The sequence below is a fragment of the Halichoerus grypus genome, chromosome 6 (assembly GCF_964656455.1).
Source record: "Halichoerus grypus chromosome 6, mHalGry1.hap1.1, whole genome shotgun sequence".
Classification (NCBI taxonomy): domain Eukaryota; kingdom Metazoa; phylum Chordata; class Mammalia; order Carnivora; family Phocidae; genus Halichoerus; species Halichoerus grypus.
Window position 1 is genome coordinate 100,334,166 of NC_135717.1, and position 26,982 is coordinate 100,361,147.

General features: G+C 33.9%; 1 protein-coding gene across 5 annotated transcripts; it reads right to left on the reverse strand.

The window, feature by feature from the left end:
• Window positions 1-309: 309 nt before the first annotated feature.
• INTS13 (integrator complex subunit 13) lies at window positions 310-26,969 on the reverse strand. Of its 5 annotated transcripts, none has more exons than XM_036080205.2 (17): window positions 26,441-26,967; window positions 25,236-25,471; window positions 23,188-23,262; window positions 19,100-19,302; window positions 18,645-18,725; window positions 17,376-17,466; window positions 15,887-16,015; window positions 14,278-14,362; window positions 11,445-11,534; window positions 11,150-11,239; window positions 9,892-10,070; window positions 8,638-8,808; window positions 8,238-8,392; window positions 7,664-7,894; window positions 6,203-6,342; window positions 1,425-1,560; window positions 310-672 (listed from the first exon to the last, which is right to left on the reverse strand). In XM_036080205.2, exons 2-17 carry the CDS (start codon window positions 25,458-25,460, stop codon window positions 633-635), a joined length of 2,121 nt encoding a protein of 706 aa, XP_035936098.1. In that variant the 5' UTR covers window positions 25,461-25,471; window positions 26,441-26,967; the 3' UTR covers window positions 310-632. The 5 variants fall into 5 exon arrangements, with proteins under 5 accessions (XP_035936098.1, XP_035936097.1, XP_077931925.1 ...); XM_036080204.2 differs by having other exon boundaries at window positions 11,150-11,257; XM_078075799.1 differs by lacking the exon at window positions 26,441-26,967 and adding an exon at window positions 22,654-22,698 and having other exon boundaries at window positions 11,150-11,257; window positions 25,236-25,266.
• Between the last annotated feature and the right edge of the window lie 13 nt (window positions 26,970-26,982).

Consider the following 26,982-nt stretch of genomic DNA (forward strand, 5'->3'; position numbering starts at 1 on the left):
TGTTTATGATTCTCTTCAATATGAAAAGTCAATGGACAGTACACTTTTAGCAGAAAAAAACGCAACATTATTCAAATGGGTAAATTTAAATTCTGCTTTTAAATGGCCAACACCTACACAAAATAAAGTAAAATATAAAATAAACAAAAACAACATTCTTATTTGGGAAAGCACTGTATACGTTGCAGACTAAGAGAAAAGATTTTATATTAAATATTACAAATCTCACCTAAATCCTCATAGTTTTTTTAATTTCTAAAAATTGTTAGTCATCAAATGAATTATTTCTTCTAAAAGAATACTCCAATATTTTGCATTTCAGAAATTTTAATAGTTTTATTTGGCAAAAGAGAAGCCTAAGAATTTTTTAAAAAACATTTCCAGAGGGAACATCCTTTTACCATAAAATAAATTTGTGTGATTTGGGAGGACAAATTTCAAATGTATATTTTTTGATATATGTGCCAATTTTACAATTAATACAAAAAAGATAAAGTTAGTTGAAATATTTTAAAAATGTAAAAACCAGTCCAGGCAACATAACTATACAATCTTGCTGTAAAAGTACTTATATCAAATTCTGCCCAAAATATGTATGCAATATAGTAAATTTTAGTTCCTCAAGTCATTCTTCACTGCCGGCTGGCTTTGCCATTTTCTGTTGTCTCCATTCTGAAAAACAGAAAGAAAAAATGAGTGGTAAAACAAAACATTCAGTAACTACCGTATTTTTTCTCCAACTTTCACATGAAATTAAACTCTATATATTCATAGGACAAAAGAACATCAGTCCTTTAGAAAAGGACTATAGTTAGGGTCCCTCTGGTTACTCTACCTTCGTTGTTTCACAGAGAGAAAACTGAAGCTCAGAGAAATAAAGTCACTTTCCCAAAGTTTCATTTCAAAAGTCACTTTTTTCATGATACCCACTCAAGCTTAAAACTAAGGAAAAAAACCTCTACCATTTAGTCAAAAATTTATTTCCTTTTCCCTTAAAGAAACTCCTTTACCAATACATTTTCAAGAGGATATTAAAAGGATATTAAAATAATCATACCGGAGACTTATTCAATTAAAATCAACATTCCTAATACTGTATTACTTAATAGAAAAGTATTTTCCCCCATTTTTTATAAGATTCAGTATTGTACATTAAGTGTTCCCCGATTTTTCCCTCTATGATGTTTACTGAGCAATGAAATCCTCTAAGGAGTAAATACTTTCAGGGTTACGATCAATATAATCAAGTCTTTTATAAGTACCAAGAATCAAAGCAGTTAATTTTTTCTCTTTATAAGTAACATGTATCAACTCATTATATTAGTAATAAAAAATTGCTGAACCCAACAAACAAGCAGAGTTTATTACTTTAACTTATAATAAAGCAATTAAGAAAACCAATTTCTACAATAAATAATACAGACCCATTTTCCTCTTTAAGATGTTGATATAATTCAGCTCTGTTATTAACAGAGTTCAAACGTCCAGCAAACTCCTGATGTTTTCTAGAATTGGCAGTATTGATTCTATTACTCCACAGGGATAATAAGGACACTGGCCCTGGTGTTACATGTGAAAGAAGAGGAAAAAGGTAGAACAATTCATTACTTCAAATTTTCAAATTTAAAAATTTCACCTTTAATTCTATTGTTCATTTTATATAATTAAAGCAATATCATCTTTCCCTTATTCTAAATGTTTAGGGGTTCCCTAAGACCAGCTACTAGTTTGGTGATTTCCTGGAAGGATTCAAGTAACTAAACATAAAGTTACAGTCTGAGCTAAGAATCACTGCAGCAACAGAATAAGGATACACAGCCAGATCAGTGTAAGAGCAAAAGATACACTAAGCAAAGGACAGAAGAATCCACTTGCAGGCTTTCCATGCTCTCTCCCTACAGTGAGGGTTCACACCAAGTGCATAGTCCCTCCAGCAGCAAAAATGCAGCCATGTGTGTACAAAATTTCTGCCGGGAAAGCCGGTGTTAAGACTCAGAATCCTGGGTTTTTATTAAGAGCTGGACCCAAAAGCATTCTCTGCCAAACTACAATTACCAAAAGTCCAGACTCTCAGGTGGAAGGCAAGTGTTCAGTTCAGATGTAAAACAAAATAACTTCATCATTTAGGGAATGTTTTAAAAGCCAAGTTCCCGGATGCCAACCAAGGGCCAAACTTGTAAGCAGGCTTTTATCTTAATGATAACAGTTTCAAGCTTGCTATGTTATCTCTTCCCTACACAATGTGAAAAAAAGGCAAAGCACTAGCATAGCCAAAACAATTTTGAAAAGTAGAAAAAAGTTAGAAGACTCACTACCTGATTTTAAGACTCTGCTTATAGTGATCATGACAGTATTGTATTGGCAAAAGGGCAGACACATGGACCAAAGGAACAGAAAAGAAAACCCAGAAATAGATGCCCACGTATAAAATCAACTGATATCTGATAAAGGTACAAAGGCAATTCAGTGAAGAAAAAATAGTCTTTTCAACAAATGCTGCTGGAACAATTGGGACATTACATAAAAAAAAAAAAAAAAAAAGAACACTGACTCATATCTTACACCATATGGAAAAAATTAAAAAACAAACTCAAAATGGATCATGGCCTAAATGTAAAATCTAAGTATAAAAATATGTAGGAATAAACTTCTTTGACTTTGGGCAATGCAAAGATTTCTTATAGATAACACCAAAAGCATAACCATAAAAAAATTTTTGATATACTGGACTTAATCAAAATTAGAAATTCCAGCTCTGCAAAACTCACTGTTAGGAGAAAGACAAACCAGACTGGGAGAAAATATTTGCAAATCACATATCCAACAAAGCATGGTTTCCAGAAAAAATAAAAGAATTCTCAAAATCCAACAAAAAACTCTCGGACAACCCAATTTAAATATAACCACAATATCTGAATGAGCCCTTTATTAAAGAAATATATACAGATGGAAATGAAGCAAATGAAAAGAGGCTCACCAACATCAGTCATGAGGGAAATAGAAATGAAAACCACAACGAAATACCACTACATACCTATCAGAGGAGAAAAAAAAGAAATCCAACAAGTGCTCTCGAGGATGCAGAACAACCAGAACTCTCATTAATTGCTGGTGGGAATGCACAATGATACACCCAGTTTGGAAAAATGAGTTGGCAGATACTAATAAAGCTAGTTATATACAATGGGTTAAAAAAAACCACTGACAAACACACAATACAGATGAATCTCAAATGCATTATGCTATATTAAATAAGCCAACCTCAACAGGCAGCATACTTTATGATTTCATTTATATGGCATTCTGAAAAAGGCACAATTATAGGAAGAGCAATATATCAATGGTTATGCGGGACTGGGGGTAAGGAGAGTATAAGATGATTACAAAGGGGCAGTCCCAGAGAATCTTCTACGTGGTGGAACTGTTTAACTCACAGAATTGCACACCAAAACGAGTTAAAATTACTGCATATACATTTTCCAAAACTAAATTAACAAAAGTCTTTTCTTTTTCTTATTATAAAACTAATACATGTTCATTAGATAAAATTTAGAAAACAACATATAAAGGAAGAAATAAAATCATCCATAATACCCCTGGCTCTAACAACTATAAATATTCTAGTCTTTCTTCAGTGCCAAGAAAATTACATTTTGGTTTTTCTGTTATTGCATCATACAAAGACAGCTAAAGAGATTTTCACCAAATCTAGATGGCCTGTTTGGAATAGCCCAACCTTATATGCAGAGTTTATGTCAAGCACAAAATTTACTTTGGAGAGTCTTGGGAAGTCATTTTCCAAAACAGATGAAACTGAAGTATATAATAAAGGCCCACATAAGTTGTTGATCAGAAGAGACATGTGACTTAGGTTGTAAAATAGAATGGAAGAAAAAACAAATTTCAAGTACCAGTCTTGAAAGGAAAGTTACAAGGGTTGAAGACAGCAATTTGCAACCAAGCTGCTTCTCATACTGGCCACTCTATTTAGTGCTTCCAGTGTGTGAAGCATCAGGGATCTATTTAAAGTGACAAAAAAATAAAGTGACAAGCAGGTGTATGTGTGTATACAAACTTTTTAAAAATAAAATGGAGATCATGGTATATATGGTTTTGTAGCCTGCTTTTTTTTCTTTACCTTACATATTCATTCATTCACTCATTCAACAAGTAATAGTTAAACTTCTACTATGGGCCAGGAAATTGAGTGGTAGTGATATAACAGTAAATTTATTTTATTATTTTTTGTTATTTTTTTAAAGATTTTATTTATTTATTTGTCAGAGAGAGAGAGACAGAGGGAGCACAAGCACTGGGAGTGACAGGCAGAGGGAGAAGTAGGCTCCCCGCTGAGCAGGGAGCCAATGAGGGACTTGATCCCAGGACGCTGGGATCATGACCTGAGCTGAAGGCAGACACTTAACAGACTGAGCCACCCAGGTGTCCTGAACAGTAAATTTTAAAAAGCCCCAGCATTTTGGGCAGCCGGCTGGCTCAGTTGGTAGAGAATGAGACTCCGAGTCTCCAGGCTGTGAGTTCAATCCCCACATCAGGCATGAAGCCTACTTAAAACATAAAAAGCCCAATCTTTTAAAATGTTTCAGATTAGTAGTAGAGGCAAGATGTCAATAAGCAATGTCAACACAGGACTCTATGTGTTACCCCAGTGTAATCCTGGGGTGCAATGGAAGCACCTAACTTAATTATGAATGGAAATCAGGTAAGTCCTTCCTGAAAAAGGACTTGCTTAAGTTGAAATCTGAATGATACCCATTAGCAAGAGGGAACAGTAATCATTATCCTTGGGCTATATAAATTCCAACCCATGGACACACAGTTATTTAGTTATTTTCTTACTAATAGGGTTTTGGTTGCTTGTAACTCTACCACTAATAAATAATTTTTAGAGTTCTATTTTCCAAGCAACATCGAAGCATTGTTTAGATTAAACCTAAATTTCTCATCCTAATCAATTGGCCTATTTTGGCCTGTGAGAAATAGAATAATGTATCAGATATTTATTTATTTTCCAGGCACTCTGGCAAATGCCTGAAAGGCAAATATGACAAGATCACCCTTATCTCTGACTTCAAAGAAATTAGTGAATGGAGAATATTTACATGTATCACATTATATATACGCTACAGGAAAAGTATATAAAAAACAAACAAGGCTTCTCCCTAGGATGAGCTGCAAAAATCATAATATGGCCAGCCCCCAGGTCTTATTGCCTTAGGGAGGCATAGTGACAAGAAAACAGACAGTCCTTTGTTACACCATTTGCCATTTATCCTAAAAGAACTAAATCTAATTTATCTTCAAGACAACTAAAGCCTACAATTTCAGGAGCTCCCAAACCCAATTCATATTTCTGATACCCAGAATTCCTTCAAGAAGAAATTAAGCATTTCAGTCTATAAATAAGAGATAAAATGAAATTAAAACATTGTGGCTTTTTTTTACAATGAAAAGGTATTACTTATAATACCTTTACTGAAACTCATCCACACCACATTGTAGATGGGTAATATTAGATCTTTCCCTAAGTTAAGTAGGAGTTTAAGGAAAAGAGTTTGTGTTCAATAAACCTAGCATACCTAGTATAAAGTCAGACACATAAATGAATTCCAGTTTACATAATTAAAATTTCTTAAAACATAGACTTTATAATAAAAGTGCTTATTTCCAAAGGCTTCATTAATGAAGGTTTGACACTACTTTTCTTTTTTTTTATTATGTTATGTTAATCACCATACATTACATCATTAGCTTTTGATGTAGTGTTCCATGCTTCATTGTTTGCGTATAACACCCAGTGCTCCATTCAATACGTGCCCTACTTAATACCCATCACCAGGCTAACCCATCCCCCCACCCTCTCCCCTCTAGAACCCTCAGTTTGTTTCTCGGAGTCCATAGTCTCTCATGGTTCGTCTCCCCCTCCGATTTTCCCCCCTTCATTTTTCCCTTCCTTCTATCTTGTTTTTTTTTTTTAACATATTGACACTACTTTTCCTTTAATGCCAACAAATACATTTTCTGCCTGTATTTTCCAAGGCTATAAAGAGAATCTCCAAACAACATCTAGGAATAGTTAGCAGCTCTTCCTCACATATGCAACAATATTAAATGACACTGCAGAAAACAAACTAAATTGGAAAACTTTTTACAAACACAGTTACCACCACAATTCTTACCCTACCTTTTGATTTTTCTACTGGTGGAGTTTCATCCATCTCAACAAGGGGCTTTTTGTTTGGAGGTTCTGGGGAATCAGGTGAATCTTTTATAATCTCAGCTTCAGCCAACTCTTCTTTTCCACGTTCTAAGATTCCTTTTAATCTTTTAGAGGGACAAACAATAAAATTTAAAGTTTAAATTTTTAAAAATCTAACTGGTTCAATAATTAAACTAGACTCTACAAATTGGTTTTAATAAAAGATAGCTGCTCTCACAGAGGAAACCTAGAAACTAATCAAAAGATAAACCTCAACCTCAAATCAGGTAAGAGAACTTAATGAATTAAACACAAGTTTCTCTTTTCCTTCATCATAATAATATAGTAATTCAGTAATATAGTTCGCTGTAAACTAAGAAAAAATGGGAGGAAAATTTAAGAAGTTAAATTTTAAAATGTCAGAAATGTGATCTTCGGAAGAAATGTCACAATTTTAATTTTTACAAATATGGACAAAATACTTCAAATTACAAATAAGATTAAGAAATCTACTACCATTTGTGTCCTGGTTTATATACTGTGGAAATGTATTTACATTCCACAAATTAAGAACTAAACTCCAAGCTCATTTTGAGTTTCAACAGAGAACAGAAACACCTCAAAATATATAAAGATCAGTGGTGTCTGAACGAGAATACCTTTTCCCCCCATTCTTAAAATGAGCTAATTCTGTTTCAGAAGTTCAGTAGCCCAAACAAAGAAATGAACTTCTATGGTCAAAGAGAATAAAATGTTCTACTTATTTTTGGATGAAATGATATGATTTCTAAATTATTTTCAAAATACTCCCATCTTCCACATTTTGCTATAATCAATAACTTACATGCCTATCTCTACCACAACACTGTCCCTTCTCCCAGGGCAAGAATCTTACACCAAATGCTTGACACATCCAAGGCATTCAGTATTTACTGAACAAAGAAATAAAACCATGTCTTTGATATTCATAACAGATAAAGCAAAGACTGATACCAAACATGGTATATTATGACTTTCAGAAGTTCATTAGGAAAAAATTAAACACTACCTTTGCCCCAACAGTAAAAAAAAATTACAACTCTTTTTTTTTTGAGAGAGAGAGAGCGCACATGTGAGTGCACACGCGCACAGGGGTAGCATGGTAAGGGCAGAGGGAGAGGGAGAGAATCTTAAGCAGGCTCCCTGCCTAGCAAGGGCCCGACTTGGGGCTCCATCTCACAACCCTGAGATCATGACCTGAGCAGAAACCAAGTCAGATGCTTAACCAGCTGAGCCACCCAGGTGTCCCTACAACTCTTAACCCCAACAAGACATCTCAGATTTTAAAAATGATAAAATCACAGTTATAAAATGAAATAAACACGTATTAAATGAATGTATGAATGTGCTTTATGCAGCATGTGATATGCCAAAAGACACCATGGTGCTATATTATCAACAGGTCACCTCTCTGAATCTTGCCAAGATTTCTCCTGTTCATAATCTTTCACTGCTTTCTCTGATTTGTCCTCTTTGTCCTCCCTCTTTCTTCCTCGTTTCTTTCGTTCTTCTTCTTCTGGGGGTTTGCTCCTACACGCCATCAGACATTCCAAAACTCTCTGATGTTTCTCCGAGTTGTTGATATGAGCTCTAACAAGGGTTTCTAATTCATTCCACATGATACGGTATTGTTCATCTCTGAAGTAAAGATTTAAAATAAGGTTCTTAGAAATACTCTTTAAATAATAATTGAAGTGTCACTAGCTACTGGTAAAATAAAGTAAAAAGGAATCATTAAACATGGACTTTTTCTTCCGAGACAGTTCATGGTGTAATCCTAAATTATAATATCCAATTCTGCTATTCTGTATTTTATATCATCTCAATCATATCTATGTGTATATATGTGTGTGTGTATATATATATATATATACACATATATATATACCTCCAACCATATAATTTACATATGAAATAAGTTAGCTTAAAAAACAGTATTATCAAGTGATGTGATATATAGAGAAAGTAAGAAAAAAACTACCTCTTAGGGCCTTTTCCTCTTGTACCAACTGTGGAAATAGGCAGAGGATCATTTTTCCTTTCCATATCAACTAAGTTGTATATTGTTTTTTGACAGTTTAACACATCTTCTTCTGTCAAAGATTCTTTCACAATAACACTGGCTAATGGAACTACCTGTTAGAATTTTTTTAAGAAATAAAAAGAAAATCTGTCTTGAAAATCAAGTATCAAAGCATCTAGGGAGAACATCAGTTGATTTTAAACATCACCATGGTGACCTATAATCATCATTTCAATTTTCTATTAGTAATTCTTTATCTGTAGCAAACTCATGTATTTTATTCTTTGCTCAAGGAATGGTATCTGTAAAGAACATGTAACTAATCTAGAAGAAAGGTTGAAAACTATTTAATACTTACCGCTTGCATGTTAAAAATGGTGGTTTGTGAAATAATCATAGGCCAGTAACGGGTGTGTTTTTCTAACTGATCTTTTGCTCGTTCCAAGGGGATCTCAAGACTTCCATCGATTTTATATCTGGGGTCTAGAAAAGGAGTTAATCTGTTTTCCCTCATAAATTCACCAAAATCCTAATGATAACCAAATAAAATAAAATTAGAAACTATTTTCTAATGTTTCAGTATGGATTACATGTAATAGTCTGTTTCCCTGATGTCTTCTGTCCTGTGATATGCAACTAAGTATTTTCTCTAACAGTCCCCTTACTAATTTTTTCCCTTCTTTTTGAACATGAAGCCTATCAGCCTTTGTTACAGTGGAGATGAAGAAAGCCTCAAACATAAATGCATTCATGGTTCTTTCTACTTTTTAAAACCAAGGAACACTCATTTTTCTTCACTTCTATAATTTAACTCTTTTATATCATGCACAGATAAAAGAAAGGATTAATCATGCTTACTTAAAAATTACCTTGACATAACATCAAAATGTTAACAACGGTTATCTTTAAATGATGGAATAACAGGTAATTTATAGTCTTTGTTTTTGACTAAAAAAAAGGTATCTATATTCCCTAAATTTTCTACAACAAATATTAGTTTTCTCCTTATTAAAAAAAGACAAAAAAATAATAAAGGAAAACCTAATCAAAAATAATTACCTGCAGTATGTAACATTTTCGTGATTTACAAAGTACAGTCCTATACAGTAATCACATTTAATTTTCACAACTACCTCAAAGTAAACAACCATGAAGTACTGAATGTAAAAGAGGGGAGGGGGACTGAAAAATTAAAATCAGAACAGAATTTCTACCCAAAATAGACACAACTTCCTCGCATATGCCTTTAAATAACAAAAATTTAGTATTATTTCAAAATAGCAGCAACCAAATATTGAAATGTTTTTATTTGCCATTAAGTTACCAGAAAATAAACTTCCACCTGAAATACTAGTTCAAACCAATTTCCATTCTTTCCTACAATTCCAGGTGTCATTGCTATCCATACACTGAATACATAAGGAAGACTATATAGTGATAAGTAGCTCTTCTAAGTATTATAGAAAAGTCACCTAATCAAAATAAGAATATAACATCAACTTCTCCAAACCCCATTTTGTCACAGATCTTAGCAATGTAATAGGCATTCAATAACTACTTGCTGAATGGTGACAGAGTCAAAACATAAAATTTATAAATATTAGAATCTTACTGTGATCCGGTAGTCTGTAACTCTGCCTCCACATCCTTCACTAATTGAAGGTGGATCTTCTAGAATGGATCGAGAACTGCTAAGGACATGCAAAAAAATCTCTCCTCCATGGCTACTAAGCATATGACTAATGACTTTGGAACCTGACTTTCGTGGTTGTTCCAATAAAACAGAACGACCTGTCAAAAGCAAGATTATTCTATCAGTGATGAAGTTCAATTTAAATTCTTATTTTTTCCCTTAAAATTTATGTCTAGATTTTTCATTTCATTAAACCTCATATTTTAAGTAGCATTGGTTAATTCAGTATATCTGCATTTCAAGTCCCAAAAGTCTGAATTCTAGCCTTAGCTTTCTCTTGGTCACTCCAAGCTTACATAGTTATACAGTTTTCCAAAATAAGTACAGTGGTCTCTGGTATATATAATGTTTGGTTACATTCTTCATACATTACAAGTACATAAAATTTTTCTCCTGGACATCAAGAAGAAAAGTGAGACAACTGTTGGGTAACTCTCCAATTATCAAAGCTACACAATATTGGGGGAGAAAGCAAAGTCTCCATTCACTTCCACAATACCTCCTATATATCAGCATGGTTATCATAACTACTTTCTATTTCACATGACTGAAGGTTATTTAATCTGGACTTTATACAGTCTGATTATCAAATTTTGTTTAATTTTGACCCATCACATCAGTGGTTTCAAACCTAGTTGATCACAAGAATCACTGGAGAAGCAATTAAGAATTTAAATCTAGTAAATGAACTCTAATAATTTTTTTTAAATTTTCACACAAGGAAACCATGGATTTGAAGTCCTATGTGTTAAGAATCATATGGTATAATGTTGAAAATATAATATTTATTTATGATTAAGGTAAACTGTGCAAAAAAGAAGTCCATATATACTTCGCAATTTAAAATTCAAGACTAAAATAGTCTGTATTATTTTACCAAAAAAATCAACTTAGACTCTAACAACCAAATTTTTAAATTAAAAATACTTAAATATATTAAATAACACTTTTTTTAGATACAACAATCCGAAAGGCATAAAATCATCTTATTTTTAAACATCAGTAAAACTGCTAAAAGAGTACTTACGATTACATAACTTTAGAAGAGTTTTGGGAGATAAAATATGTTTAGACTATCTTAAAGAAAAGAGCTTTCTAGAGTTCAGATTTTCAAGTTTCTTACTAATAATTTCACTTGTGATATTCTCAGACAAAACAACTAAATGTTGAAAATTACCATTTAGAAGAAAATTAGTAAGGCAGGAGGAAGGTCTACTATTTACGTCTACAGGTGAAATTCGGTAAGCGCCAGTGCAATAGTGTAATTCTGAAATGGAAGAAAACACTGATTTGAAAGAATATAAAGGAATATTTCTACAATTAAAAGAGAAAAAAAAAATGTTCACTGAGCCCCTAAAACAATGAAAAACAAAAATTCAAAAAGAAACAAACTAATGATCCCTATATATAAATATATACTTTAAGAACCTTTGATTTATTCTTTTCTCTTTCAATTTCTTTAAAATACCTACCAATGTTATTTGTCCTGGGTGTGCACCACTTTAATGTTATCGTTTCTTTAAATGAACCTTCTCTACTGCTGCCACCTATGTGGGTATCACCTTTAAGAATAAGCCAGAAAAACATTACTAAATAGGTCACAAACTTCAAATTGTTAACCCAAGACTTCCAAAACATTACTAAATAGGTCACAAACTTCAAACTGTTAACCCAAGACTTCCAAAACTCTAGAAAATACCTCTGGGAGAACATCATTTTTATACAGTCTCCTAGAAAAATACTAAATGGAATTTGGATATTAGCTCTGATTAAAATAAATATTCAATTATCTCCAAATTTCTCATTAATTAATCTTATCATTTCAGTCACTGCACTGAAAGTCGATAGCAAAAAATTTAAAAATCTACAACTGCTCCCCTCTGACACCATTAAATGATAAGATAACATGGTTAAATACTGAAACATGGCTTCAGGAATCTAAAATACACAATTGATCTTACCGAATCCTAATGAATTTATGAGAAGAAACATAAAATGAGGGGTCTAGAAAGTAAAAATATAAAAGGATGTAACAGTGAGCATGTTTTGCCTTAATGAAGTCTACAGTAAAATAGAGTGAACAGATGTTAATAAAATAATAATGAACAAACACAAACTATAAAGTTGACAAAGCTTTGAAGAAGATGTATACAGTACCATGAGCATCTATATAAAGAGATCTGACCTAATCTAAGACATTAGGGGAAGGTTTCTTTGAGAAGTGAAAACTAGTTTCAGTCTAAAAGGATAAGTAGAAATTAACAAAGAAATGAAGGAAATTGAAGGAAATGAAGAGTATTTGAGCAAGAAAGAAAAACAGCAGATACCAAGATACTGTGACAGGAAGGAGAATGAAGAGTTTCAGGTCTGCATGGTTGAAATAAAGAAGTACGTTGTGAGAAGAGAATGGAAAGGAGGATGGACCAGGCAATGCAGGGCCTGGTAAGACATTTGAACAGTTGGGTCTTTATCCTAAGGATAACAGAAAAGCAATAAAAAATTGTACGCTGAGGAGAACAGGGTCAGGATTAGCATTCTGAAAGCTATTCTAGCTAGCAGGTCAAGAGTAAACAGACCATTTAGGGGGCTACTATGGGATACTAGGTAAGAAAATAATAGGCTGGTAGTAGAGATGCAGTTATATAAATGTATTTTAGAGATACTTAGTAGATAAAATCAAGAAAATGTGATGATGGACTAGACATGAAGAATGTCAGATGTCTCAACAATGACTGAGGTTTCTGCCTTAAACAGCTGAGCAGACAATAGGGTCATTCACTGAGAGAGGGAACATTAGAAGACCAAGGGGCACCTGGCTGGCTCAGTAGGTTAAGCATCTGCCTGCGGTTCAGGTCATGATCTCAGGTCCTGGGATTGAGCTCAGCAGGGAGTCTGCTTCTCCCTCTCCCTCAGGGCTTCCCCCCCACTCATGCTGTCTCTCTCGCTCACTCTCTCTTAAGTAAATAAATAAATTTTAAGAAAGAAAGAAAAAAAAAAAAGAAGACCACAATGACCACTTCAAGGGGCAGAGCTCCTTAGCTGTTTGGGGAATGTTGAGTTTTAGGTGCCTGAGAGACATCTAATAGATAAAATTAGGCAGTAGAATCTGTAGATCTGGAGCTCAGGTAAGGTATGTGGGCTAAAGTGTAAGCTTAGTCATCAAAATCCAGCTCTAATGTCATCTCTGGAAAGCTTGCCTAACTCATGGAGGCATAATCACATGCAATCCCTGTGTTCCCACAGCACCCTGTTCCTACTGCCACTCTAGCATTTTTACACATGGTGTCCATGTGTCACATATACAACAGGTCAGTCAATAACTATCTTAGAGAATTATTTTGTGTTACAAAGAACACTCTTAACATTTTTTGTTTTAAAAATATATATTTCAAAAGCTGATAATACCTCACAGATTTTTAATAATTTCTAGGTACTATATTTTTAAAAACAAGTTCTTTACATTCCTTTGTTAAACATTAATATATCCATTTATCTTAATAGTTTTTCTCGTGTTAGAAATCTGTATTAGGTTAATTTCAAGATTTCTTATACATGTAACAAATGTTATGACTGGTTGAAATAGTATTAACTTCAGAAAAGATGCATACAACATGATCAAAGTCAACCATTTAATTCTCTAATAGCATCGACTTATATAGAAAACATTCTAAAGGATTTAACCAAATGTCAAAACTTAAAGGCAATGTCACTGAATTTTAGGAATGGATGGAATATTACAGTTCATCTAATCAGCATCTTTAATTCAGTGAAGTGTGCAAACTCAAGTCTAGAAACATGGGTCTTGTTAGCTGGTGGCAAAGATTTAGCTAAAACTTTTATCTATTATCTCCAGAGTCTTCTCCTCCAGACCATGCTGATACAGTTACAGAAATCATGATTTTGGTGATGAGACCTACTGACTCAAATAATTTTTAGAGGCAAGAAAACGAATTTAAATTTCAAAACAACTGGTTTTTATGCAGGCAAGCTGGGAGTCTATCACTTTTTCAAGTCAGTTCTTGTTTTTTTTGCTTTCCCAAAGTAGTTTGCTTGCAAAAGAGAAACTATGACATGACCGTCATGGCGATCTTTCTCAGTATTTGTTCCAGTAGCCTAGTTTTCCCAGAGGAAAATTCTACAGAATGCTAGTTCCGTGGTCATTAATAGATAATACTGCGGAACAAATTTGGAAAGAAATGAACTACTGTCCATCAGGTTTGTTTACTGACAAACTTCTCAAAGTTGTTAATATGCTTTCATATATTAGATCTTACAAAATATTAATTTCCAACGTCTCTTACTTACCACTTTTCAAGAAATCCACATGTGCATCTTTGTGATGAAGCAGCTCCACATCGTAATTGGCAGATGTATTAGCATGTTGTTCTTCCTTAAAGCAAAATTTAAAATAACTTGGTTTTATTTTCAAAATAATTAAGTTATTAATTATGTTTTGCTTTTGCTTAAAGTGAGGTAAAATATACCCAACAATAATTAGCTATAATGGGACAGTTTGCTCAGTAATTAATCTATTTAAAGATGCAATCGTTTTCCAAGGCAATATGAACTCTATTTAAAAACTACTAGCTATATGTAAATAATAAAGTATTTAATGATTTTTCTTACATTACATCAGAATTAACATAAATGACTCTTCCAGAACTTTAGATTTTTTACTCCAAATGCAGTCTTGCCAAAACATTTTATACATAAATATTATGTAATTGAAATAGTTTATACAAATTAAAAGTGAAATAGTTGTTTAAAGGAGGAAATAGCATCTTTAAATACCTATAGGAAATTAGCAAACACCAGTTATATAAAATAGAAAATACAGACTAATAAACAAGTTTAGTAACTTGTTTTCACTAATTATTAAATAAGAACTCCGATATTATCTATTTACAAGAAAAAGACAAAGACTGAAGAGTCACACCAGTCGCACACAAATATGGTCAAATTTAAAAAGCAAGGTATCTGTCACCCTCAGAGTATTTTTCTTCTAATTCATGAAATTACATATATTAAAATATATTATGCTAATTTACTTGATAATTGCTTCTGCATCCAAACCATTCTATTAGATAAGGCTACAATTTCTATTAAAGAGCCAGCCATTGGCATAAGGAGGAAATTAATAATGAACAGATCATATTTCTCATGAAATTTAGTGTTGATCATGTGGTGGCAAAACAATGAAACTGGATTTAAAGACAATCTGAATTTTTAGATATGGTGACTACTTCATATTTGCAAACATAACCAATAAAATTAAATTCAACTCCACTCAGTAAAAATTCACATGAAGCTTATTATGGGCCAGGCATTGTGCTGGTCCTAGGCAACTAAATGATAAAATAATGGAAATGAACAGATACCAACAGATTCCTAAAAAAATCCATTAGTAAAATCATACGACTTATATCTTCAGTTTTTCAGCTAGAATATAATAAACTTTTTAAAACTATGAGCTAGTTTTACCTGTCAGACCTATTTGTTACAAACACCTTCATACTAGATGAGAAAGAACAAAAATATAGGAAATAAAAAATCCACTAGGATGCAAAGTAAAATCTACTAACATAATTGTCAGGAAAAGAATCACAGAAAAAGTAATCATTTAAGATATAGATTATATTTTGATGAAAATAATGAGAACATAGGAAAAAACAAAAAAGCTGATATACAGTGCTTTTACTAAAAAGAAAAATACAGAATTTTGTTCTGTGATCCTTTCTTGTTGCTTTTCACTATGTACTGACCTGGTCAAAGACACTGAATGTGGGCTAGCAAAACAGAAAATATGATATGGGGAAAAAAAGTTAAGGTTCAATTAAAATAAATAATACATGTCAAACAAATATTTAAAAAGCAAAGCAGAGCTTTCAAAATAGCAAGAAAAAGAGCTGCCTACCTTCATTGGAATATTTGTAATAGTAGTTGAAGCCAAGTCAAAATGTTGCTGTACTAAAATATTTAATTTGGTAGCAAGATGCCGTCCTGCACGAACACTATGAACTTCACTGGTTAAAACAGGAGATAACTACAAAAAAGTATTAAAAAAAAACCCATAAAACATTAACATAGTGTGACCTAGTGCCAAAATGTTTATAGATTGAAATAAAATGTTTTTACTTTTTAGAATTTAGAAAAAATAAAAAAGCCCATAAGTTAACTATGATCGTTATTTTAGCAAAAAATTTTCATAAACTCATTCACTCAACAGATACATTTTAAGAACTTACTATATTACGTGCCAGAAACTATGTGAGCTATTAGAAGATACAGCAATAAACAGGCAAAGTCTTTGTCCTCTTGAAACTCAAGAGTGGAATAGTCTTTAAATATTTAGTTTATAATTTTTACTCCTATTTATCTATATGCAAAATGGATCTGAAATGGCCCAGAGAAATACTGTAGAAAAATTATTAATTTTGTGGAGAGGAAAAACTCCTGTAGATAAAACTACTTATTATAATAAGAAAGTGGAAATTGCCACAAACATCATATTTCGTCACCAATAAATGCGATTAGGCAGCCAAAAGTTACTTACAACAAGATAACATAAACCTTCACTCAGTCCAGGGTATAATATTTGGTTTAAATAAATTTTTAGTTATCACAAAATAAAGCCAACATGCAGCCACATTATCAAAAGAGGCAGAAAAAAATTAACCAAAAAAAGGGCTTACACTGGAAACCACCTAAAAACAATGATAGAGCTAATGACCTAAAAACACCACTTAACTATAAAACACTCAGACTAAAGTAATACTTCACATGTTTACATGAACTAAGGCTAAATGAAAAAACCAGAACATAAGAACATACACATTTAATATAATTATATAAATACATACATCTATATTTCTAAACACACCACTAATGAAGAATATTATGTTATGCAAATCCATTTAAAAGTCAACAGACTCATCTTTTCCTTTAAAACTATTCGAATTTATTTAAAAAGTAAAACCAAGATTAGAAATTAGTTTTAGGCTTTTGTCCTCTGGGTAGGTAAAATTAATTCGTTATTGGAGTCTATTTTTGTTAAAAAGTGTATTGTCTTTCTAATGATAAAAAAAGATTTTTATACAATAAAAAGTCATTAAAGCAACTGAAATCCATTACAGTAATTGAAATTTTAGGAACAATACAGACTATGCATGGTTTTGCAACACATTTAATTAAACTTCAACAGGCAAGCAAAACAGAAAACATTTTAACATCTACAATTATAACATAAAGAATCAACCTAGGTGTTTTGCCAGAGAGATTGCTTTGAAAACTCTAAACATCTTCTTGGCAGAAAATGTTGGCAATGTGATTTTTATGCTAACCCTTCTTAGCGCATATTATTAATAAATAACAGTGATCCTTCCTTCCATTACTTCTGCACTTACCTCCTTTTTAGGACGATCAGATACAAGGCTGTCTTCACCAACTGCGTAAGTATGGATCAAGACCAGCTCACACTTCTGAATCTGCATGAGACTTAAAGAGAAACTTTTTACTTAGAATATAGGAATACATTGTATTTAAAGAATCCAGGTAGGTAAACTATTAAAAGTTTAATATACCAAAACAGTGTATCTCTATAATCAGATATTACTGTTAACACAAAAGCTAAATATTTAGAAAAACTGTATAACCGCTGTACTAGTATGAACATTTAATGAATATATGAATTTAGTTCAAATGCAAAAATGATACTTTTTTGTGTGTTTGAAAATAAAATAAAGGAAAATCTTATAATCGGGAATAATTTTCAACAGATATCTGCCACAGAGACAATGAATATATTGTATATTGGTTTCCCTTTTACTAATGATTTTTTATTTTTATTTATTTATTTTTTTTATTCTGAGTGCTTTTATTTGTTCCCCAAACTAATCACCTCTGTGGAGATAAACAAAAGATCACCCACATGAGAACTGGAATCATTTCTTACTTAATGATTTTTAAGGACAAAATCAGGTAATAATTGAAAATAATCCTACTCATTAACAATACTAGTACTCCACTTAAAAAAATTAGTAAGAGCTCAATCTAATATAAACTCCACATTGCAACTGTCCTAACCTTGTCTTTAATAGCTTTATTTATTTATTTTTGAGTGGATGGGGGTGGGGGAAGGAGCAGAGGGAGAAAGAGAACCCCGAACCCTAAGCAGGCTCCATGCTCAGAGCCAAGACCAACACGGGGCTTGATCTCACGACCCTGAGATCATGACCGGAGCCAAAATCAAGAATCGGATACTCAACAAACTGAGCCACCCAGGTGCCCCAGCTTTATTCTTTCAAAAAAAATTCATACAATGCAATTGTTATGTTTTGATTTGGTACATATTAAATAATGCTACAAATAATCTGTTCATTTTACAAATTTGTAACACAAAGTATGAGAGCAAGCCATCAAAACAAATATGTTTTATAAACATATAGTATTATTTTATCCTTCTGATCACCTTTCCTGTCAAAAAAAAGTAAAATTTTAAAGTGAAAGAGAAAATGGAAAAATTTTCTGATCAAACATACAGTTTTTGGCTAATCTGTAGAGCCAGTGGAGAATTCAAGGGAATGCCACCCATTACTATTACAATTATTGGAATAATTATCATGAAATACATGACTATAAAATGGAATATTTATTTCACTTATGATTATACTCACTGATCTGAATTTGCAGCAAGCTTGTTATGCTCATGAATTGTTTCCTGGACACAGTCCTCAAGCATACGCACATGACTATCACTACGGCATAAAAAAGAACAAACTTGAATAAACAGTAAAAAAAACTAAATACACTATTCAGCTGTAGTATCTTTTTATAGGCACTTAAAATTACTTCAGTAAGGACTGTCTTTAGCATGTTCACTCACAATACCAAAGCATCAGCTGAAAAAATAAATGAGAAAAAAGTCAAATTAACCTATATGATGACAATCTAAACAGCTTTCACTGAAATGAGTCTTTATTTTAGAACTGGATAAATATGGCTTCAGTATTAGAAAGGCTACTTGAGATATGCTTAAATGCTAAGATACTGTCCCTGTTTTTTAAAATAAAAATTGTAATAAGACATTAAAATTCCCTCAGTGAAAGAATTACTGTGATTAACGTCTCACCTTTTTGCATTAGTAATGCAAATTATTCGTCCTCTATTACCAACACGTTCTGCATTTTCCATTAGTAGAGTACGAGCCTCATGTTGGTATTCTGTAATTTTACACAGGGTTTCCACTGCTGCAACGAGACCATGCAAAATGCTGCAGCATTCTGGATCTGCTCGTGGATTAGGAGGCCCAACAGCAGCTAATGCTGCCATTAGCTAAAGTAAAAGAGAAAATAATTATGTTGACAAGAGTACGCACAAGTCAGACAAAGACATCACAAGAAAACTACAGCCAGTATATCTCACAAATATGGACACAAATATCCTCAACGAAATACTAGCAAACCAAATCCAGCAACATATAAGAAGAATTATACACCATGACAAAGTGGGACTTATATCCCAGGAACGCGAAGTTGACTTAACATCTGAAAATCAACGTAAATACCAATAGAATTTTTCAAAAATCACATGATCATCTTCATAAACACAGAAAAAGCATTTCACGAAATCCAAGACCTTTCATGATAAAAACACTTAACAAACTAGATATAGAAGGGAACTTCCTCAAGCAGAAAATGGCACCTATGAAAAACCTACAGATGACAGCATGCTTAATAGTGAAGACTGGACATGTTCCCTCTAAGATCAGGAACAGAAGAAGGATGTCCTCTCTCATCACTTCTATTCCACATTATACTGGAGATCCTAGCCAGGGCAATTAAGAAAAAGAAATAAAAGGAATCCAGATTGGAAAGGAAGTAAAATTATCTCTATGTTGCAGATGACATGATCTTTTTTTTTTTTTAAGTTTCTCGGTGTTTTGTTTTTGTTTTTGTTTTGATATTTTTATTTACTTGAAAGAGAGAGGGAGAGAGAGAGAGTGAGCACAAGTAGGGGGAGCTGCAGAAGCAGGTTCCCTGCAGTAGAGCAGGGAGCCCGATGCAGGGCTGGAGCCCGATGCAGGGCTCGATCCCAGGATCCTGGGATCATGACCTGGACCAAAGGCAGATGCTTAACCAACTGAGCTACCCAGGTGCCCCATGTGATCTTGCACGTAGAAAATCATAAGGAATCCACTAAAAAGCTATTAGAAATGATAAGCAAGTTCAGCAATTTGCAGGATACATAATACAAAAAACCAAATTGTACTGCTACACACTTGCAATGAACAAGCCGAAAATGAAAACAATTCCACTTACAATAGCACCAAAAAGAATAAAATCAACAAGAGAAATGCAAATTTTTCAATCTGAGAACTAAAAAACGTTGTTGAAAGAAATTAAAGATCTAAATGAATGTAAAACATCCCATGTTCATGGGTTGGAAGACTTAATATTGTTAAAATGGTAACATTACTCAAACTGAACTGTAGATTAAACTTAATCCATGTCAGAATCCCAACTGATTTCTCTGTAGAAACTGACAAGGTGATTCTAAAATTCATATGGAATTGCAAGGGTCAGAGAACAGCCAAAACAATCTTGAAAGAGAACAAATTGGAAGCACTTTGCTTTGTATATGCATAAAGACACTCTGGAATGAGCCATAAAAAACTAATAGTGGTGGGGATAAACAGTGATTTGCTGGTAAATCAGCTCTACAAAGTCAGGGATGGGGGGAATCCCTAATTTGTGTTTGCCAATATCTATGGATAAATAAAATACTCCCACCATGGCAGATTTCAAGCTTCACTGAACACAAAGTTGATAGGAGTTGAACATATTCATCTCTCCCAAGTTGGTATAAGTGGGGTCTAGCACATCACTAATTGGGTCAGGGGATGAACTAGGAAGTTTTCAAGGTTTACCTTTTACCTCACATACACATATGTATAAGTGTACATAAGTACATGTGTATGTATATATGTAAACTTAATTTCTAAACTATACAGGTATTACCTATTCATAAAAAGTAATCAGAAAAGAAAGAAAAAAAAGACTGTATAGATGACTATACGAAGTCCCTGGTACATAGGAGAAACTCAATAAAAGTTTTTTGGGATGTTGTGGTCCTGCGGAAAGCAGCAGAAAGCAAGCTTAACTTTTGGAGTCAGACAGAGAAGGAATGAAATTCTGGCTATGCCTCTTAATACTGTGTAACCCTGGTCAATCTCTCCTAACCTGAAAGTGAAAATAATCTAACCTGTCCCACATTAGTGCAATACTTTCAAACTGTATTTGAGCCTACAAAAACCAGACCCAAACTTCTGAACTCCAACAATTTTTGGTGATAAAATTTAAAATGTATAGAATAGAGTTATGTGCTATAACAGAAAGAGCCCTGGGCCCAGGTATATAAGTCAAACAACCTCTGGCTCCTGTGGGCCTCTGTTCCTTCACCTGCACATCGAAGGAGTCGAAGCAAGGATGTTTACAACCCTTCTAGCCCCAAAATTCGTCTTCAATCTACTTCACTTGTTACTCATGATTGTTCACAGTAACTAGGGAAAGGTGTGACATGGATAACCAAAGCTAAACATTAAATGTGTTAACCCAAACAAGATTATACATAACTTACACAAAATGTCAATGATTTTATATAATCTTAAACACAGTGATCTGCTATATAGTTGCCTTCCTAACTAGTTTCCCCTTCTGTTCACAATTTAAAAGCAATCAGCATGATACAGTATGCCTTCACATTGAGAAAGCAGAGGGAAGTAGCAATTCTCTTATCATTAGCATACGTACCATTATCAAATGCCAAATTTTACTGCACTGCAGAGGTGAAGTAAGGAAAACCTATACAAATTTGTACTCATTTTTATTCATACACAACTAGAGAGGCTTCAAGCTTCCTTCATAGTACCTCTTAAAAGACATAAGGCAAAATACATGCCCTTTCAAAAAACACAATGCAGAGAGAATATACAGAATCCTTAACATTATTTTTTAAAGTAAATAAAGAATAAAGAATACTCTGGAGTAATATTAATGCAAAGCCAAACCAATAAAAGCCTACTGCTCGAGTGAGTTACCTCAAAAGACTAAAAGATTAGATATGTTTACATATTATAACACTAATCACAACATTTTAAGACCAAATACAGTGATAAACACATTTTCTTTTAAAATGTTCCATTTACAACACATCTAGATGAGATTATTTCCACTGAAGGATATCCATTAACAAAAAAATTTTAACATGAAATCATTCAAAAAAATGTATTCAAATATCTAATGCCTGTCTCTCATATTCATATTCATCAATAAAGAACCCAGTAAACTGAAGTCTTCCATCCAACTCAGCAACAACAAAGAATATAATCTATCACAAATCTCAATATCCTTAGACAAATAATTTTTAAAAAGCACCAGGCCTAGTACAACTAGAGGAAAAGACTGTGCTCCAAGAAGTTTTTCAAGAAAAAAAACAAGATGCTAAATTTCTCATACATTTATGATAAAAATATTGAAAGTTTTGTAGAGACATGAGGAAATGCAGCAACAAATACACATAAAATTAAGCAAATTAAGCAAAAAAGGAAATGATAAATTGCAGGAAAAAACAAAAAGTCACACAAAAAAGGACAAAATATGTAAGTCAAATCATTATGTTGTACACCTTAAACTTATACAGTGCTGTATGTCAATGATATCTCAATAAAACCTAAAAAAAAAAAGAGAAAGGAAATAACCACATATACTACTTAGCTTAGCAGTGAATAACACTTTATATAGATATCATAATGCAAATATGCAATTTTAAATTAACAAAAATTCTGATGTAACAACACTGAGAAAATGAGGGAAGGGAAGAGGGCAGGCATAAGGGCATGGTGGCAAGAAAGATAAAAGTTAAATCTTCATTAACAATAACGATAAAAATAAAGCTTAAATTGAGAACTCTATCAAGAGCAGCAAAAACTGTTATTTAGAAATATGGAAGTACATACTAGATGAGGTAGAGTTGAAAGTTTGCTTCTATGAAGTGAGAAAACACTGGAATGAAGATAGCTGTTTTTCCTTTAGCATTAGTTGTTTTAAAACTATGTGCAAATACTATACTGATAAAAAATTTTTTAAATCATTTTTCAAGAAAATATTACCACATTCAGATAATTTTCAAAAATGGCCACAGCTCAAAACCTAACCATACCTCCTGCAAATTTTGGTCTTCTTGAGTCCAAGAATTTAAAACATGTGCTCCAGAGTCACTCACAATGAAATTCACCTGATAGATTTCAAAGACATAATTAGTATTCACATCCAATTCCACTCAACCACATCATATTTTAAAAATAATATGCAGTCTCTAGCACTGGCTTGCTGATTCATTCATTCACTTTAAAGTTACAGAATGCCTAGTATATGCCAGGTGCCATCCTTGGCACTGGGGATTTGGGAATACAGCAATGAATAAGTTGTATTACCCACAATGTGGGGAAAGTCAGGGGTTTGGGGGTAGTGGTAAGACAGAGGGCAGTACAGAAAGAATACAAACAAATAAATGCACAAGATAATTTCAGTGAGTGATAAATGCTATGAAAACGAAACTGGTTAGCTGCTTTAGGTTGGGTGGTCAGAGAAGGGCTCTCTATAGAACTGGAAGTTGATTGGAATCCAAATGACCAAAAGAAACCAGCCATAAATGGAGCTGGGGATAGGGAATTCCTGGTACAGCAAACAGCAAATGCAAAGGCCTCTAAATGTGTACCCTCAAAAAGGTGAAAAGGTTAGAGCAGGCAAAGGGGTGGGAGATAAGCTCAGAGAAATAGGTAGTAGCCTATCACAAAAGGCACTGAAAGTCAAAATAGTGCATTTGGACTTTATTCTAAAGTAAAATGCAAACCAAAAAATACTATTGAGAAAGATGATAATGTTAGGAAGGATATATTAGAAAATATATAAAATGATGATCGCTCCCTTTTGAAGGAGGGTGAGATTATTTCTTTCCCCTGGACTATATGATCTAATCCATGATCTTTTTTCCTACTATCCATGAAATATGAGTTGTGCATCCCTAATAAATCTGATTAAGTAGTCTTCTCTCCTAAGGCTTCTCTGACAGGGACATATTCTACTAGCCACTTTAGTTATATTATCTCATTGAAATCTTACATCATAGAAAGAGGTGTTATGCTTACATGGGAGGAAACTGAGGCTTGGAGAAATTAAGCAATATGATCAAGGTCACACTCTGGTAGCTAATGATGCCAGAATTTGAACCAAAGCCTGCATCCTAAATTACTACTTATCCTCCCCCTTCATGTTCCTTTACCCTACATCATGCACAATTTACAGAGGGACTAAAAACAACTACATTTTAATTTGGATTATATCTGAATGTATTAGATTCTCCATGTTCAGCCTTACTGTTACTGCCCTGCCTGTGCTAGTCTAAGAACTGGCTAGGTCCCAGCCTAGGCTGCTCCAAAAGAAACAAAGCAGATCATCCACTTGTGGCTAACCAAATGACTCCCAAAATAAAACAGCTGAGATGATGAAACCTGAAGATAATTTTCATATTTGGAATCTGTCAATCCTCAATCTCTCTTCTTGGGGAAAAAACAATTTCCACTTAGCATTCTTAAGAGCTTTTCTTTCTAATAAGGCCAAATCCTGCAGCAGTTTAGTGTGCATTCACTAAAACTATAAGCAGCCAGCCTGCTTAGGTTCAAATGCTGGTTCTGCCTCTAACTAGCTGTGTGACTCAGGACAAGTTTCTTCTCTTTACCTCAATTTCTAGATCTCCAACATGGCAAAATAAACAAAGGTGATATTCAGATGATACATACCAACACAATCTGACATTGCTTACACCCAACATCCCTTCTGCTTAGGCCGGCAACAGTTCTCAATGGTTATTCTCAATTCTATTCTGGTTATTATATACTTTGAATATTGTCCCAGTGATTACAGTAGCTACCTTATAGGATTGTTGTGAGAATTAAAAAAGTTAATAAATATGAAGCACTTTAGAAATGACTGGCACGTGTAAATGCTCCATAACTGTTAGCTTTATTATTGTTGGCCTCAATTAAATACACATAGCATGTTAATCCTCAAAAAGAGTTCTACATACCACATTTTTAAAGTAGTAAACAGTTTTAAGTCAAATCTACAGTAAATTCTTATGTAAAAAAATACAACAGGCAGTTAAGTCCATCCCCCAAGATCATGATTTTGCTTGTACTTCACACTCACCAGCTTTTTGAAAGGAAATATATCATACATTATTCTACAATATTCCATGGAAGATTCTACTGAACAAGTCCACAATGATTTAGATATGGGTGCCAAAGGGATGATTCCTTGGGTCCTATTCTTCACCAGCATATCAAACTCGACATGCTGTCTGCATGATTCTGCCATGTAAGGGCAGTGATCTACAACAAATACTGTTTTATGAGATTCAGAAAAAATCTTCATTTTGTTTTAACCTGTAAGGGATAAAATATATTAGCCAAATGTCTCATACATGACATTTAATACCCTTAAATTGTTCCTAATTAATGTCTTTTCCTCAAAAAGATTTGGTAGAGAACATGAATAATCAGTATTCAAAGAAATTTATCCAACAAAGGACAAGATTTAATGAGGTCATGACCAGAAAGTAACTATCAATTGAAGGGATAAGCTACACCATATTAAGCTGTCACTCTATCAGTCACAGGCAAAATTACAGTCCATATATATTTTTTGCTTTTTGAATGAACTTAAAATTGTCAGAAAAAAATGTTTACAAATAATTGTACTTGATTCCCTTACATAATACCAAACATAATAAATGACAAATACTCTTAAAATACACTTCTGATGATTCTTGCTAATTGACATCAATCACATATAAACCCCCAAACTAACCCAAGTCAGCAGTTTGGACTTCCCTCCAAAGTCTCAAGACTTCTGAAAAAGGTTGAGGTGGGCCAGAATTAACAGGAAAGAGGAGTGACAGCAAAAGGAAAGCCCCGAATATAATAAACATCTCCTAAGACAACTGCATATCGGGTCTTCAAATTAAGATAAGGACCCCAAATTCACACTCTCCCCCTTAGCTTTTTGTAACACCACAGTAATTTATCATGTAGAACAGAAAAACTTAGTTGCTACCATTCACATTGCTGGGGAGGAGAAACTTTTAAACTTTTTCTTATAAAAACTCCCTTGCTTCGCTAGTAAAACCTTATACTGAATAGACAATCCACATTCAAAAAGCACATGGTAAGCAGAGCAAAAGTGTTCATCAACACGAACTGACTTTTTACGATCTAGCTATTTTCTTCTGCTTTCAAACGCATTTCCCCTTCATGCAAACTCTTTGAGAAACCTAAACACACTCTGCTGGAGGGTGGGGGTGGAAAGTACAAGGTGAGTGGATAGGGAAGACCTCAGGATCGAGGTTCGCTTACTTTCGTGCCTGGTCCTGCAGTGAAAACGAACAGAGGCTATGGACCACAGCCTCTCTGGAAAAGGCTGCTGGCTGGGTGGGGAGGGTCAGCGCACAGTCAGGAGTGTCTGGTACCAAAGACAGGGGACTATGTTTTCCCCGCTCATCTCCTAGCACACCGGTCCTTCCCAGGCTTCCTAAATGCAGGAGCGCGCGCGCGTGCGCGTGAACACAAACACTCACACACTCGGACACGCGCGTGCGCAAAACCCTCTTCCTCAGCCCCGCCAAGCTGCCCTTCCCCCTCGGTGGGCCAGACGCCCAGCTCGCAGAACGGGAAAAGGGCGGGGCCAAGGAAAAAATGCCTCCGACCCTCAAGATTTTCTACCCGCTAATTTTTCCAATAACCCATTGGGAAGATTGATCCGGGCGACCTCAGAGCCTCCCCAACAGCGAAGTACCAACCACAGCACCGGCTAAACGAGCCACGGCCCCTTAAGGGCAAGGCCCGCCCACCCGGCCTCCCCTTCTCGGTCTCTCCACCCAGGTCGGCTTCCCCTAGCA